This window comes from Carassius auratus, chromosome 26 (assembly GCF_003368295.1).
Source record: "Carassius auratus strain Wakin chromosome 26, ASM336829v1, whole genome shotgun sequence".
NCBI classification, from domain to species: domain Eukaryota; kingdom Metazoa; phylum Chordata; class Actinopteri; order Cypriniformes; family Cyprinidae; genus Carassius; species Carassius auratus.
Window position 1 is genome coordinate 9,009,368 of NC_039268.1, and position 17,463 is coordinate 9,026,830.

General features: G+C 39.2%; 1 protein-coding gene across 3 annotated transcripts; it reads right to left on the reverse strand.

Annotated features, from left to right (window-relative positions):
• Nucleotides 1-66: 66 nt before the first annotated feature.
• On the reverse strand, nt 67-17,205 carry LOC113044259 (LIM domain-binding protein 2-like). 3 transcript variants are annotated; one of them, XM_026204070.1, is made up of 10 exons: nt 16,914-17,205; nt 15,027-15,129; nt 14,060-14,232; nt 12,964-13,086; nt 5,890-5,973; nt 5,647-5,770; nt 4,503-4,556; nt 3,543-3,667; nt 2,397-2,452; nt 639-773 (listed from the first exon to the last, which is right to left on the reverse strand). In XM_026204070.1, the coding sequence occupies exons 1-10, from the start codon at nt 17,043-17,045 to the stop codon at nt 767-769; spliced, it is 981 nt and encodes a 326-aa protein (XP_026059855.1). In that variant the 5' UTR covers nt 17,046-17,205; the 3' UTR covers nt 639-766. The 3 variants fall into 3 exon arrangements, with proteins under 3 accessions (XP_026059854.1, XP_026059855.1, XP_026059856.1); XM_026204071.1 differs by having other exon boundaries at nt 2,393-2,452; XM_026204069.1 differs by lacking the exon at nt 2,397-2,452 and having other exon boundaries at nt 67-773.
• Between the last annotated feature and the right edge of the window lie 258 nt (nt 17,206-17,463).

A 17,463-nucleotide genomic window follows, 5' to 3' on the forward strand; every position in this document is an offset into this window, starting at 1 on the left:
TTTGTGTTCTCGAGTAGGCTTTTTTATTACATTGATATCAATAACCAAACACACAGAATCTGGTATCATAACCAAACACATTTTATTAATGCAAATTAATGAAAACCATACATAAAATACACACAACTAACAGCACAAATCTGCATGTGTTTTACAATATGCATTAAATTGTATTTATGCTCAAAACGCTATAGCGTTCACAAATGGGACTTTTTTTCATCCGGTTGTTGTAGCAAAACCAAACAGTACGGTATATAAGTAAGCCAGGACATCCACTGAGTTTTAAAAAAGGGCTGAAAATTCTGATATGAAATGAATTGTTAGATCTGTATATTTACAAGACTTGCAGTATCTTTTTTTTTTCTTCAAAATACTTAAACTAAATGATTGACGCTGTATGTCTCAAGTATGGAAAACCGTGTCACACCAACATAAACGCTAGCATGCACACACACACACACACACACACACACACACCTTCTCCCCTACAGTTGAAAATACCCCCATCCCTTGACAGCACCGTTGCCATGGCTACCCAATGTCAGATCAAATTACTCCAACTGCTGCGTTGCCATGGTATCAGGCTTACTGTCTTGGTTGCTAGGGTGCTGGTCATTCCAGGAGCTGCCGTTTCCAAGTGTCGGTGAGTTGGTGTAGTCATGGAGACCGTTGACAGGGTCGTACTGTTCGTTCTCGAGACGTGTGATCAAACGCTCGTCCACGTCACCCAACTCCCCTCCCATTAGAGAGGGCTCCCCTACCACCATCACATCCTACAGCCAGAGAGAGAGAGAGAGACAGAGAGAGAGAGACAGGGAGTGAGAGAGAGAGAGAGAGAGAGAGGGAAAGTAAGAGAGAGAGAGAGAGTTGACGTAAACAGAGATGCGGGGGTCGAGTGAGAGAGAGAATAGCCGCAGAGTAGAAAGAGAGAGAAGAACGACAGAAGCAGAATAATTTATGGCTGTTATTTTCCAAAACCTGAACTTGTAATATAGTTAATGCAAGCATACAGTAGAGAGTGTGCAAAATTGAATATAAATAAGCAGAGCTGGGTAGTGACTGATTACAAGTATTCTGGATTATGCAATCAGATTACAAAAATGAAGTATACTTGTAAATAAATTAAATGACATTTTAAAATACTTGCAATCAGACTACAGTTACTTCTTTGTTGATTATTCATAATTATTCATAATTTGTTGATTCTCCCTAATTCCTCTTTTTCACCTTTTAAATGTTCATTTTTAAAGTAGCATATTACATGTATACACGCACACACACACACACACACACACACACACACACACACACACAGTCTTCCAGTTTTGTGGACATACACACAAAGACTAGTTGGGTGGCTACGCAGCATCTGACCAATGGATTTACAAAAATAATTTCAGGTGTTTCAACCTTAATTCGACTACTAATGAATATTTAACATGTTTTTATTTGCATTATTACTCAGAGGGTTATCTTATAATGTATTGCTTCTTATTTGGAAGGCTCACATTAAGACACATTAAAATGCACAAATTCACAGGCTTTATAATTTACATGTAATGCAGGCATTCCTCAATATATATATATAATATTTTATTTTTTCTGTCATCTGAACTTCTTTAACCTAATGTATTTAATTGAAGTACCCCATTCATCATATTCAGTAATGAAGCATCACATTTTCATGTTCACCGTTCTCTGACATTGGTCAAAGCTCACATTTCACAGGTAAACAAATAAAATAATTAACTTTTTTGGAAGTGTTTTTTTTTCTGTTATTATAAATTTATTTATTTTAATTCTAAATTTTTATTATTTAATTAATGATTAATTTTTCATTAGACTCACAAACCTGCAGTACCTTTATGAACCCCAGTTTGGGAGACCATATGTAATGTAATGTTTAACGCACTTTGTGTTGTTAATTGCCACAAATGGAATATATATATATGCACACTTTTTATGTCAATATGTGAAAAACAAGTTACATCAAAAGTAATCTAAAAGCAATCAAAACATATTAGAATTATATCACCTAAAATGTGTAATGGATTATGTTACTAACTAAATTTTTTGTCAAATAATCTGGAATCAGTTACGGATTACAATTTGTAAGTAATCTACCCAGCTCTGATAATAATTAATATTTTCACACAAGTTTACTGTGGCGTACTCATTAGCTCTGTTATATACGCAGTCATACACACACATGCACACAAAATCTTTTCCAGACACTAGCTCTTTAGACTTTAATTAGATTTTTTTTTAGATAAAGAACACGATAAAGAACACCTAAATAACAACATATGTGCTAATTAAGCAAATTTGCATTGCTAAGTAGCTCGTTAAGACAGCACATGCTGCGTGATTACTGTCTGCATGTGTCACTCACCTACCTAAGCTCCGCCTCCAGCCACCCGCCACCCCTCGTTTCCCCGGCGACACGTTTAGGCTGGGGACCAGAGACGGACAATACTAATTATCATCAAATCAGTTACAGCTAATTAGTCTCAATTACAAACAAATTAATCAGAGTAGACAAATGACTACATATTAAAAAAAAAATACTCTAGCATTACAAATTACAATCACACTGGAAACTGATTGTTACTTACTATAAACAATAAAACAATGTAATTCAGGTATTGATTTTATAATACATTGCATAGAAATATTACAATATGAAAAAAATAAGATGGGTTAATGTAGTAAGCTGCTTTCTCTGTCTTTCCCTCTCTATACTGTTTGGTTATTTCTTTACACACCCACACACACATGCACATATATGTACAGACATCCAGACATTCTCCATAAATCAATTTTAGTATATCTCTCCTATATGATTTTTTCAGTGTGGACCACTGCTTCCCTGCAAGTGTGTAAGTGACTGCATCTACAGTATGTCCGGAATGGAATACTATGACCTGAATACTGTGCGGTATGTATTTAATTTTACAGTTTGCATTTTTTTTACAGTCTACAACTGTATGCGATTTCTTTATATTTTATTTAGTGAATGCTGTCCAGTTATCAACTCCAATTAAATATGTCAAAAGGGTTCAAGATTGCAACTAATATGACTTTATACAGAACACTGGAAATGGAGGTTTGTCCAATTTTTGTGGCATTTAAAAATGATTGGAATTCTGATTAAAAAAAAGTCACGGTTACCTTTTTGTAAATAATTATTTTGTTGTTCTATGTGTTTGTCTGTGATTTATTTCTATTTATCTTTTTCATTGTATGCTGCTTTAATTTATTGGAGGTGTGTTTAAAATGTATGCATTTATCAGACGCTTTTATCCAAAGCGACTTACATTGCATTCAAGCTAACAATTTTTTCCTAACATGTGTTCCCTGGGATTCGAACACACTGCATTGTGGGATATAGTATTCAACAACAGCAAGCACTGTTGCACATGTTAATTTGTGCACACAGAATTAGCATACATACTATATGCTTCAGCAATACTAAGAGTAGTACGGTACTATGGTATATCTCCATTCCGAACATAGCTTTAGGGTATGTTGATGTGATGTACCTGTGATGGTAGGCTGAAGTTATTGGCTGGGTTGCGCTTCTTGCTGTTTCCTGTGCTGGCATTGGACGCGCTACCAGCTGAGTTCCTCCTCCTCCGTCTCTTTGTTGCTGGTTTGGCTGGCTCTGCTGTCAATCAAAACATAAAAGCGGCATAATGCAAACTGAATAGATGAGTGCAAACACACAGCAAACTGTATCTTTTAAAAAACACATATCAATGCTGCAACTGAAACCAACAAAAGAGTGGTAGAGGTCTAAATAACTGTATTCTGATGACATTTTTTAGCATGTATAGAGAAGAACAGAACATATTTGATTTGCATTTCCTAAGGGAAATGCCACTGCTTGCACAGCAACAAAAGAATAGTGTTTTTTCTCATATATAAGGCTACAGTTTTGAGAAAATGAAATGGCTTTGCCCTTGTCATGACACTGAGTATGTCTTTTTTTTTTTCTTTTTTTTTTTTGCCAGCTGCACACAAGGAATTGGCTAAATTAGGAATATCATACTAGGCTAGCATAGTACTCAGCATGCTATTTTGAATGCATTTCTGAATTTTGTATGCATTTGTGAATCTTCTGTGCTTTTTAAATTTTGTGTGTGCATTTGTGAATTTTGCGCGCATTTGTGTATCCTGTGTGTGTATTTATGAATCATGTGTGTGCATGTATGAATCCTATGAGTGCATATGTGAATGTAGTGTGTGCATCTATCATTATTGACACTCTTTTGGCTCCATACATTACAGTTGGTTAAATTTTGAATGCAGAACCTTCTAGAAGCATCAATATGAAGTTTTTAGTTGATTGATCCAGTTCAGGTTGAAGTGAATGTTGTATAATTATTATAATTATTATTATTATTATTATTAAATATTTAGAGTTATGAGTGTAGAAGAAACCCTAACTAGAATGTTTGAGGAATTGTAAAAAATGAACGCGCATAGAAGAGCATACATACATTTTTTGGAATTAGAGGGAAATATTTCTGTCTTGAAGCTGGGCGAGGGTCCAACTGAAATGAAAGGAATTAATAACAGTCAAAAGACACCATGGTACCGTCTTTCAGAAACAACATTAAGAACATTTCAGTAAATAATAATGAGGGTGCAAAACAGTAAGGAGAATGAGAAAAAGAGAGGAACAATGAAAGAGAGTTGTCTGAGGAGAACAATAAGATTACTGTTGAGTCAAAACAAGGAATTATTGTCACAGAACAGCAGGAGGTAGTTATTTTTTTAAAAGAGCAGTAAAATAGCACATAAATAACAACACAAGGTCAAAGCCTCCATTAATTACTGCAGATCACAAAACCCTTAACAGCCTGTGCTTATTACTTTGAAATGTTAATGGGGAATATGAAATATGTTTACAATGTACAAACTACTGTAAATTTAATGACATTGTGTAGCTCTTAAGAGGAGAACAACAGAAATAAATTAAATGCTGGGGGGAAAGAGTAGCTAAACAATGCTGGTGTTTCTATATTAATCTTTCACAACAGATTGTATTTAGGAGAGAAAGCTAAGAGGAGAGATGAAACGAGATCTAATGAAGAATGTAGAAGCTAGAGTTATAATTAACTAAAACCATAAACAACTGTTTTCGGAACATAATAATAAAAAGAAACAATTAAAATGATTTTTAAAAAAACACAACAAAATTACAAAATCCTGAGCTAAAATTACAATGAAAATGGGAAATATGAAAAATGTCAAAATATGAATATGAAATCAAAATATTAATTAAAAAACTGTCTGTGTAATACTAAAATAACTTGCATGAGGCTTGTGTGTGTGTGGACCAGGTATTTCCTACATTATGGGGGCCAAATATATTCACAAGGACATTTTTGGTCCCCATGAGAAAAACAGCTTATAAATTATACAGAATTAACATTTTAAAATATCTAAAAGTGCAGGAAGATTTCTGTGAGAGGTAGATTTACGGTAAGGGGATAGTGTATACAGTCTGTACATAAAAACCATTATGCCTATTAGAAGTCCCCATAAAACATGAAAACCCAGCATGCATGTGTGTGTGTGTGTGTGTGTCTGTGAGAGTGAGAGAGAGAGAGAGAGAGAGAGAGAGAGAGAGAGAGAGACCTGGTGGTGTTGTCATCCTCTGCCACTGGTGAAAGAGGCAGGTCTTCAGGCAGTCTCTTGGACTCAGTCCATATGTCTTATGCCTAGACATGAGCTCCTGCATCGGCTCTAAAATCACACACAACTGCCCACAAATAAAATAATCACTCAGTTGTTTAACACATTAAAAATCAATACCATCCGTATGAGAGTGGTTGTTTTTGTACAGTATGTGTGTGTACAGTATGCATGATTGTAACATACTCTGAGGTAGTTCAGTGTGAGGTTGGTAAGTCCCACTCGACTGATGTTTTTGGACAGTTGTTCTAGAGCTCCAGGGTCTTGTGCCTGACAAAGACACACACACACACATGGACACACAAGTCCATTTATTCACTCTCTTATTTTGTGCCCCATCCAGATAGAGCTCTAACTCATTACAGGATATGTTTCCATAGCAACATCCTGACAGATTTGCTAAAAGGTTTGGATGCTTTCACCTTGATTGATAAGAAAGAGCTGAAATGCATTTTGTTGTACCATAACCAACTACCTGTGAATGCATCTGAAAATACCTGAGTTGGCCAGTGTGCCAAACAAATCCATGGTAGACATAACCCACATATATGGGGAAACTGTATTATTTAGAAAACAGCAAATTAGTTAGATTAGTTAGATTCGATTTTTTTTATTATTATTTAAATCGTGTAAAGCTTAAAATAGTGTTGTAAATGTGACATACGTATGTAAAATTTGAATCCATATAGTAGGTTAAAAAAGCTAGAATATATAAATAAATAATAAACTTCACTCCGATTCAGCAGTACTGCACTCATACAAGCAGTGCATGGCTCATGTAAGAATAATATCCCACACACACAGTGTCAGAAAAGGAAAGGACAGTGTTTTACTTATGTTAACAATTACTGCGAGTATGGGTCACATGGAAATTTACCAACACTAAGGAAAGGGAACCTAATTTACATACAAAGTATTTGAAATTTTTGGCAAAGAATATGACAGACACTTTTAATCAATGCAACTTACACTGCACTCAAGACACAAAATTTATCATTAACAAACACCTCAGTAATCAATTCCATTACCTTGTTATTGCTATCATATAATGTATTTTTTAATCCAATTTAGAGTAAAAATACCATTAACTGTTAACTGGTATTGGATAGGATAATAAGGGTTGTAGAACATGGTCATGAAGAATATGATAATATATTATCATATACTGCAGTGGTTTTCAACCCCTAGTGGGTCGCGGAGGTATTGCAGGTGGGCCACCAATTACTATTAAAAGAAACAATAATATTGTTCATATATGTAAAAATGTCTAAGTCATAACATAATAACACAATTTCATATATATAATTAAATAACAAAAAATAAATATTAAACTGATACTATGCTTCTACTATTCTAGCTCGCTGATTTGATTTAAGAATAAACCACCAATTTATCTTAGATATTTTTGCTGCATATGCTACAGAACAACAAATTCAAACATGCATAAACGGCTGTCAACATGTTTCCTCCTGACTGCTTGCTCCGCTGACTGTCTACCCGCTGCCGAGCTGGTCCCGACACGGGATTTATTTATTTATCTTTTGCCATAAGTCTATAAAGTTTGTTACACCTTTACTATAGTGATTATTTTGACTTATGTCTGGTGTAGAGAAGTTACAACTTTTTGATAAAGCTCTAATTGGTTTTCTTTTGGAAATATGTTTCAAATTCATCCTGAAAGCATTTATGACTGTAAAACGTATCTGTGTGTGTCAAAATTGTGATTAAAATCGAAATCACAAAATTTATCAAAGAGATCGCGATAGTTTTTTTTTTTTTTTTTTTTTTCATATCGCACAACCCTAGTTCATTCAATAAATACAGTTAACAATCTAGTTTCTGAGTACTAAGTTATTAACCCACCAATAGCGGGGTCAGTAAATTGTTTTGCAGTGGGCCGCGCAAACATATGTGTTTGGTTGTGTGGGCCGCGAGTTGAAAAAGGTTGGGAACCACTGATATACTGTATTATAATATACAATCAAAACTTTATATCAAAGATTTTTTAAAAGCAGTTCCCTACCAAAAGTTTGGGGTCAAGGAGATTGACTTTCTTTACTTGAAAGAAAAAAATTTATATTTAAGCAAAGAAACATGAAATTGTCCAAAAGTAACAGTAAAACCTTTATAATGTTTATATTGTTTGTAAAAAAAAAAAAATTATTGAATTCCTTTCCGATGGAACTTCGAACTGCATTCTCTAGAGATCGCTTTGCGGAACGCCTTCAGCATGACTGGTGTCTGAAGCATACATCTAAACACGACAATAACATTGGCCGGCAACAGCCTGTGACGTCATAAACCTTCGCGACCACAATATAAAAGGGTGCTGTGAGAACACAACATCCTCTTCTTCTTTTTCACGAACTGTTTTGTTTGAAGCACTGAACAATTATTCTTCTTTACCATTGCGAGCACTAGAAAGGCATTTAAGTGTGTAGATCTGTGTCCTCGTTATTTGACACCTGATGACACCCACAATCTTTGAGTCATTTTGTGGCGAGTGGGGCGGGGCCGAGAGGCGTGGGAACGAGGAGTGAGGCCAGGTGTAGTGATTGGAGATGAGCTACACCTGAGCCCCACCGCTAGTATCGAGTCCCACGTAGGAGATGGAAGGATATAAAACTGGAGCGACGACCGTGAAGGACGAGAGAGGACCAGGCCTGGGACATTATTTTATGTTTGCTTTTTATTTATGCGCACCAGTCGTCCGTGAGGGGCTGGTGCGCCGTTTTGTATTTACTTTTGATTATTAAAATTAGTTTTTGATTGTGCGCCGGTTCCCGCCTCCTTCTTCCCGATGAATATGGAGTTTTTATCGTTACAGTGGTGCCGAAGCCCGGGAGAAGGAGGGACGCGCTGCTGAAGATCCCTCGCCGCTGTGGTGAATCCGCGGTGCCCTCGAGCTGGCGAGGTGTGTGCCGCCATGGACGCTCGAGGCGGTGGGCTGGAGCGAGTTGCCGGGGACGGGCGAGCTCGCTGCCGACCGCCCACGACAAGGTGGGGCGGCTGCCGTCCGTGAGGGAGCGGAGGAGTCGGCGCCGTTCGCCAGGGGGCCGGAGCCTGCCGCCTCCGTGACGGAATCCGGAGGGGCAGGGAACGGGGGACTCCTGCCGCTGCCCAAAATCGGAGGAGCCGTCGCCGTCCACCGGGCGGTGGAGGAGTGTCGTGCCGTCCGCCGAGGGCCGTCCAGTGCCACCGCCGGGCACCGCGGAGGAGATCACCCAGCTGGTGGAGGGCCGAGCAGCAGTGCGTCTTGGAACCGGATTATTTTTTTTTTTTCTCTCTCCCCTCTCTCGTCCCTGTCGCTCCTCCTTCCATCTCCTTTTCTCTCGCCTCGTCTGTCCTACCCCCAGGTTCCCGCAGGTCCCCGTGAGCGGTCTCCCCCGGAGGGAAGGGGGGGGGGGAGACCGGGGGGTACTGGGAGTACCCCCCGGCCTGCGAGGGGCGATGGGGGTATGTGGCGAGTGGGGCGGGGCCGAGAGGCGTGGGAACGAGGAGTGAGGCCAGGTGTAGTGATTGGAGATGAGCTACACCTGAGCCCCACCGCTAGTATCGAGTCCCACGTAGGAGATGGAAGGATATAAAACTGGAGCGACGACCGTGAAGGACGAGAGAGGACCAGGCCTGGGATGTTATTTTATGTTTTGGCTTTTATTTGTGCTGTTTTGTATTTGCTTTGAATATTAAAGTGTTTTTGATTGTGCGCCGGTTCCCGCCTCCTTCTTCCCGATGAATATGGAGATTTGTTTGAATCATTACACATTTGTTTGGGCAAAGAGCACATGCAACTTGCGTGCACTGTGAGCTTTTTTCTATGAAAAAGCTATGCTCTCATTTGTCTCTCTTTTCGAGGAAAGGACAGCCATCGGCTCCCCATGGTTCAGGGCCTTCTGCTGCTGAGGCACAGAGGAAAATTAGTTTGTGGGGATCGCTGATGGACCTGGCTGATGAGTTTAAAAAGGGTCTTGCCCTTTTTACGCTCGTCAGTCATGGACGAGAGTGAGCAGCTGGATGACGATGCTATTTCTCTTACATCTTCTGATCCAGCAGCTAATGCTCTGCTGGCTCAAAGCCAGGGCGAGCAGGAGATGTCACATGAGGACAAAGAAGTTGAGAAGAGACTTGGAAAAATCCATTCTCGTTCCGCATCCACAAATTCCAGCATACTAGTTATGCCAACATCGAGGGGATGCTTGAGAATGGTTATGAAAGGATGCCCCCTGTTGAAGAAATGTTGGCCTGCTTTATAGGGGAGACATCTTCTCTTAAGGCTCCCTCTCTGCCGTCCAAACCTCTTCAGGATACACCTCATTTGAATGGAAAGGCATACGCGGCAGCTGGTCAGGCTGCAGCCTTGTTGCAAACCATGGTGGTGCTTCAGGCTTATCAGGCTGATATGCTAAAAGACCTGGATAAAGGACAGGTTTTATCCCCTGATGAGGTGGCTGAGTTGTATCACACCACAGACCTTGCTTTCCATGCCACTAAGCAGGCCGCCGATCCACGATGGCCATGGTGGGTGGTCTGGTGGATATCGGGTTGAAAGAAAAGGGCTTTCTTCTTGATGCACCAGTTTCCCCTTCAGAGATTTTTAGTCCTTCCATCAAGATGGTGATCGAGAAGTTTAAGGAGGCTAAGACTCGCTCAGCTGCCTTTAAATCCTTAATTCCAAGAATGTCCAGGTATGAGCCAGAACATCAAAGGGGCATACGTCTAAGGGTGTCAGGAAAGATTTGAGGTAGCTGATCCAGACTAGACATTCTTAACACTCTCGTCTGGACCAGAGTAAAACCTAAGCCATCTACTCACCTCTCTCTGCGAGTATTATATCTGCTCTCATCTTCCTTCCCTTTCATTTTCCTAAAAAGCTTTCCTCCTGACTGAGGTTAGGTAGGAGCCTCCTGCGCTTGCATTGAAGTCTCTTATGCTTGGCCTATGATGTTTTGGCTAGTTTCTATGTCTCAAAGAACTACCTAATGATTGTTTGGACCCCAGTGCTCTTTGGACCTTGCCTCCAGCCTATATCCATGATCCTTAGGTTGAGTACACTGCATTCCCTGAGAAAGAGGGATTTGTGTCTGCGAAAACCCCTCTTTGTATGCTTATGCTCTGAGGAGCAGTAAGCTCTATACGCATTAATAGTTATTGGGTCCCAATATTTCTTCAGATTCTATCGAGGTCTATGTATACAGGACCCATGCTTTCTAGCGAGATCTCTATCGGGCAGGAAACCATGTCTAGCTGCACCAGTGGACTATCTCTTATTGGGCCCTGCTGGGTTACCTCTTCTAATCTAGCTGAGACGTGCTCACCTCACTGTGAGGGTTAGCTATGAGTTGCTGCCAGAATGTGCTGTAGGGCCTACCTCAGATTGAGAGCTGAGATTGCTGCTCCTGAAGAACCCCATTTTCAACAAACAACGAAGTGTTAGGTCCATCTCTGTCACCTCCTTGGTCAGTTGCCTTTATGTTGGGACCCTTTTGTTCCATTAGAAATGTGTGAGCCCTTTCTAGTAGACTCCCATTTCTGATGTCCCACTTGCTATCTATCTGCTTCCTGGACATGGCTGTGCTCCCCTCACTGTGGGAGGGTCCCTTTGAGTTGCTAGTCCTGGGCAGACTGGGTGAGTCCTCTCTACTCAAGAGTTAGGTCCTCTACCCTGGGCTATTGGTCACTTTGATCAAGCTGAGTTCCTCTCTCTCCTCGATAGGGGTTGAACCCTCCACTCTTGAGGTCTCTGTCAGTGACATCAGGCAGTTGGGCCGCTTGCTGAATCCTTGATAAGCTTTGGATCAAGCTAGGCATTGCTAACCTCAGACGGTTGCCTTTGAGTATGCTGCTCCTGACTGAGCAGTTGTGGACCTCTCTCATAGAGTCCTCTGCTCGTTTGACCTTCATTGAGTAGGGGCCCTACGACAACCCCCGTCCCCACCGCCCACCCCCCTGGGTAGTAGGCAAGGGTCTGTTTTGGATTTTTGACACCTGGCCATATCCCCTCTGGCCAATCTCTGTCTACTGACTCCAGGACTTGAGCTTTCTACCCCAGTCCTTAACGGGTAAGTTTTAGGGTATACAGCTCAGACCATTGGCTGAAGGGAATAATGTCACTGACAGCTGTCCAGAAGTTCTTGGGGCAACTCCCATGGCCATGGCAGAGATGGTACTTAGTGCTCGCTGTGGTTTCTGCCATGCACTCCCCTAGGCATGGAGGCGTCGGTATACCATTTCCAAAAGCGACCTCTAGAGGATGGAGTATCAATTTCCCTTAGACGGTATGTCTCAGGTTACATATGTAACTATGGTTCCTTGAGACGAGAATGAGACAATGTGTCCTTTAGTTCTCTTGCCATGCTTTGGATGTAAGCTTCAATCGAAGATGCGGATGATGTGTTCTCCCGGCCTTTTATACTGTGGTCACGCCAGCAAATGTTATTGTCATGTTTAGATGCTTCAGACACCGGTCATCCTGAAGGCATTTTCAAAAGCGAACTCTAGAGGACAGAGTGTCTCACTTCCCTTCTCAGGGGAATTGTTGGGAGTTTCCACAAAAATGTTAATAAAGCACAATAGTTTTTCGAAATTGATGATAATGTTTGAGCACAAAATCCATGTATCAGAATGATTTCTGAAGAATAATGTGACACTAAAATAGTAGTGACTGCTAAAGAAAATTCTGTTTTGCCATCATAAGAATAAATTATATTTAAAGTATATTAAAAAAGAAGAAAAATATTTTAAATTGTCATAATATTTCAGAATATAAATGTGTTTTTGATCAAATAAATATAGCCTTGCTGAGCATAAAAAATCTTACCAACCCCAAACCTGTGAATGGTAATATATGTGACAGCATGGACTCTGCAAATATATATGTCTTAAACAATAGAACACTTCAACTTTAATGCAAGTTTAATTTTTATAGAAGAATTCAGAGTAAGATACAGAGTGGTATCCAGTTTATCATCTCAAAATTGTTAAAAAAAAAAATCTTTTTTTTTTAATTTTACATTTAAATGTTTTTTTAATATATTATGAAAGTATAGCTTTTAAAACTGTTGCTGATATTACTTCTGGTTTATTTACTGCAATGGAAATAAATGGTCAAATCTAGCACATTGCATTTTGGGATACAGTATTCAAAGTGTGTTCTGTGTATGATGCAAATTCTGGTCAATGTAGAAGGTTGTTCAGGTTGCATATCATTTTGTGTGAGAAATATTAAGGAGGACCTTTTGATTCACATGAAAAATAACTTACATTTACAGCCAACACGCTGCGAGGAATGAGTTCACTGTAGTGTGTGATAGTGAAGTGCCATGTTTTGATTCTCATGAGGTCATCAAAGGTGAACACAAGAATTAGACGACCTTCTGTACACACCTGTAAAAAAAAGAAGAGAATCTGTTCTTCAGTTTGTTTGTCATTCAGTTTTTCTAAACTTTCAGAATAAAATAAGACAGACATCATAAAAAGACAATTAATCTTGTATCTTCAGAAATCATAACACAGATTTGACCATTAAAAAGCTTGTATGAGAATTACATCTAGATATTTTTTTTTCATTCATTTAAAACAAATGAAATTATACGGTTCTCTCATTAAAGCAGTATTTTCAGCACAAGCAGGATTTTGTGTGGAACTCTGAACCCCAACATTCTGTTGCCGGGGGAACGGAGGGTAGCTGCAAGGTTGGCATAGCAACGGGAGGGATGTAATCCCAGCAGACACGCTCTGATCAATGCCTCCAGTACACACACACACACACACACCCACTTGGGAACTGTGTCTGTATAACTTAGCTACAACATACAGTCTTCTGAATCAATATTTAATTCACAAATGTGCATTTACTAAGAAGCATAGTTGGACAAAACTCTCTCTCTCTAATTGACAACTGAATGATTCTACATCGTAATGGCATACCATATGAATATTGCATAGGACATTCAGAAAATCATGTTATGTTGGTCGTTTGGGATCAAAGAATTCTTGTCATATGATATAAATGAAATAAGCAAAGGCATTCTCTGAATAGAATTGTAATATACTTGCTCAAAGACCATATTTGCAGACTTTTCATCAAGATCATCCTATAGTTTTAGTGCATAAAGCTATAGGATAGAATAAAGAGAAGCATTTTTTGTGGATGAGCGAGGGAGAGAGGGAGGGTGAGAGAGAGAGAGAGTGAGGAAGAAGCCGAGAAAGAGCAGGAGGGAGAGGGAGAGAGTGGGGGTTATATTTTCCTTTTTTGTTTTGTGCAGTTCCAGCCCAGAATTCACAATGAGGAATACATTAGTGCTCAAAATGAGGAAGCAAAGACTCACTGAGCCAGACTCGTGTATGTGTGCAGTACCTTAGTGAACGTAGGTTTGCCGTGTTGTGTTGTCATAGTACAGTTATGTGAGTCGACAGTAATAGTTGAGTTGTTGAACGACTCCTTTGTTTGTTTCAGCTCAAAAAACAACTCATAGACTCCTCCTTCGAACAGAGAACTGAAGTAACGAGGGATCAGGGTGCGCCCGATGGCTGGGGAAGAAGGAAGAATAGTAAGAGAAACATACGTGGAGAGGGAAATTTCATTTTGAGGACATCAATAGTGGTCACTGATTAACAAACACAAGGAAAAGATTAGTGTAGACTCAATGCAGAGGTGTTTATTTATTAATGGCCATATGATGAAAGAGACTCAAAGTTGGGTGACACACTGGCCGAACACCTTAACTGGCAACCGTAAAATTGTGTGTAAGTGTGTGTGTCTCTGTGTGTGGTCCCCTAAGAGTAGGAAACAAACAGGCTACTGAATGCCACAGGCATTAAGTCCAGCAGGCTGTGCGCGCGCACAGAACAGTTAGTGCTCTGGAGTTGTCAATCACTGCAGTAGAGGTGTGTGAAGTCTGCAGGCCCATATTTATTTGAACACCCCAGACCTGTCAATCAAATCTCACCACATACACAGTGAATAAGGAATGAATGAGACTGAGTGAAATCCAGCACAACTGTGTACCTGTCTAACTCTGAACAAACTGAAATGAATCCAAATTCAAACTCTGCCTTAGAAAGGGAAAACGAGACAAAGTGTGCACATTTTATTATGATTTTATTTGTGATTTTGTGATTTGTGATATTTTACACATTTTTTGTGTAAAACTATATATATATTTTCTTTACACACTGAATATGGATTTATACATCTGATTTATTATTTTCAAAACAGCTTTAAGGTAAAGAGCAACAGAAAAAGTTGAAGAATCAAAACCATTACACCCCGACCTTTCGAACATCAGTGGATACATGGTGACTATGGCTCTGCACACACTTACTGTATGTCTTTGGTCCCTCCTCCAGGCAGAATGAGAGAGTCAGTGTGGCATCTTCTTCAAAGAACTCAGTGCAGAATGCATCCCACCACAGAATATCACAGTCCTGTGGGATCACATATTAACATGCATTTAACACTGAGTGAGACAGAGGAGAGGGACAGAAGTACTTGGCCTCTGAATGACCTAAAATGACCATAATTAGGACTGGCATAGTGATTATCATTTCAAAGCTTTCTGTTTATTATAAACACACACCCATGTTGATTCTCCCCATTAAGGGCAGCAATTTACACCACAAATCCAGCCAACAACTGGCCTGCTATTGAGATTTACTTGATTGTACTGGACAGTTCATACGCCACAAAACACTGTTTTTTTTTTCACAGCTCTTGCACTTCAGTCTTTGTGTGTAGTAAACATGTTAGAGAGTTATTAGATTGTGAGAAAGGGGTGTTTCTATAGAGGACATCATTCCAATAGGTCAGGCTCTCTTAGCGTTATCTGTCAAATTATTATGACTCCAGGTGTGCTGAACAGCATTTCATACCTCCGCTGATACATTTTATTTTCCTACAATTATTCACATTGCTTTTTCTGAGTGTAAGCAATATATTAAAAGTACAATTTTTTGTTGTGTATTATTTTTGTACACACACTGACAGCATCAGGAAAAGCAAATATTAACACACCTTGCGCTGCATTTTAAATCTGGACCTATTGAGGGAGAAGAAATACATATATATATATATATATATATATATATATATATATATATATATATATATATATATATATATACACACACACACACACACACACACACACACACACATATATATATATATATATATATATATATATATATATACTAGTCACATAGCATATTGTTTGTCCTGTTCCTGTCTTATGGAGGGTACCACAGTAATTCAATGCTACCAAATAAACATTTTGGAACATCACCTTGCTGTTTGTGTTCCTAAAAACCACCACATAATCAATAGATCAATAGTGTATTTGGTATTGTACCAAACCAAGGACTAATATGTTGTGTGCTCTGTCAAATCCTATTTAGTGAAAGTCCTTGAATAAGTTCAGTTTGTAAGAGAACATTGGGGTCACACTGTGGTGATGCGAGAAGAATAAATAAATACGTTAAAGTAATTTGTCCATGGGGACTTTTGGCTCCTTAAAAAAAAAAAATAATCAAATTATGTTTCATCTATGTTAAAACATGTAAAATGTCTGGTAAATATATGATCATGGCTTTGGCAACCTTCAAGTGCTTTGGTAGCCTATGTGATGATTTGGATTTTCATTTTGTGTGCAACAAAAATAATGTTTGACTGGTGTAATAATAATGTCATTTATAAGCTGTCAACTTTTGATGTATAAAAAAAATATGAAAACTGATTAAAATTCGGATCTTCAAACTGCTATTCTGGTATAGATGTGCATTGCTGTTCACTTCATATTTCCACCATAACCAGCAATATATATTTTGTATAAGAAGTATATTTAGTAAATTTTGTTTATTGTTCTCTAAAACGCAATATGGAAATGTCAGCACCATTTGGAAAAGAATGTTGAGATATTATACACATAAATACATGGCCTAAAATTAAATAAAAATACGATTTTTTTTTATTTTTTATTTTTTTGGAAAAGTGCAAATAATAGCTAACTTACATTTTTAACACTTTTATCATAAAGTAGGGTAATTATTGAAAGATCTCGATTCTTTAAAATCATCTTAATTGACAGAAAAGTTATCCTTATAGATTACATGATGACTATTGATCTCTTATCTAACATGTATGTTTGCTTCATATATTTAAGAACGTACATAAAATATTTAATGCAAAGTCCTGATTTTTGGTAATCACTCACCTCAGGCCGGGACTGGAGCCGTTTGTTGAGCTCGTGCATCCGGTACTCCGGCTGCACCGGGTAGGGCGCGTGTCTCCGGTAAAAAGGACCGAACGGAGAGGAGTAGAAAGGGTCGCGCGGCGCGCCGGTCATGGTTTCTGTTACCGACAGCGCGCGAGGAGCGCATCCACATGAAGCACGTGGAGCACGACGATCGTAAACATACACACACGCGCGCGCTCCCGGACACAAGGAGAGATGCGACTGTCAAATCACACGCGCGCTCTGCAGTGAGAGGAGAGGAGAGGAAAGGAGAGGAGAGGGGGAGGAAGGACTTCATGAGGGGAAGGGGGAGGGACGAGGAGGGGGTGGAGGACAGGAGAGAGGCTCCTGTAAATTGGTGGGTCTTTCCTTACAGTACAATCTGACAAGTTGTCCAATTAGAGCAAAATTCACTGGAACGTAATCACTGTTTGCTTTTTTATATTTCGGATAAAATCCCCAATACATGTTTTATAATGCAGTAATAACTACTGCAGTGTGTGGTAGCCTACTGTGGCATAATATAGTT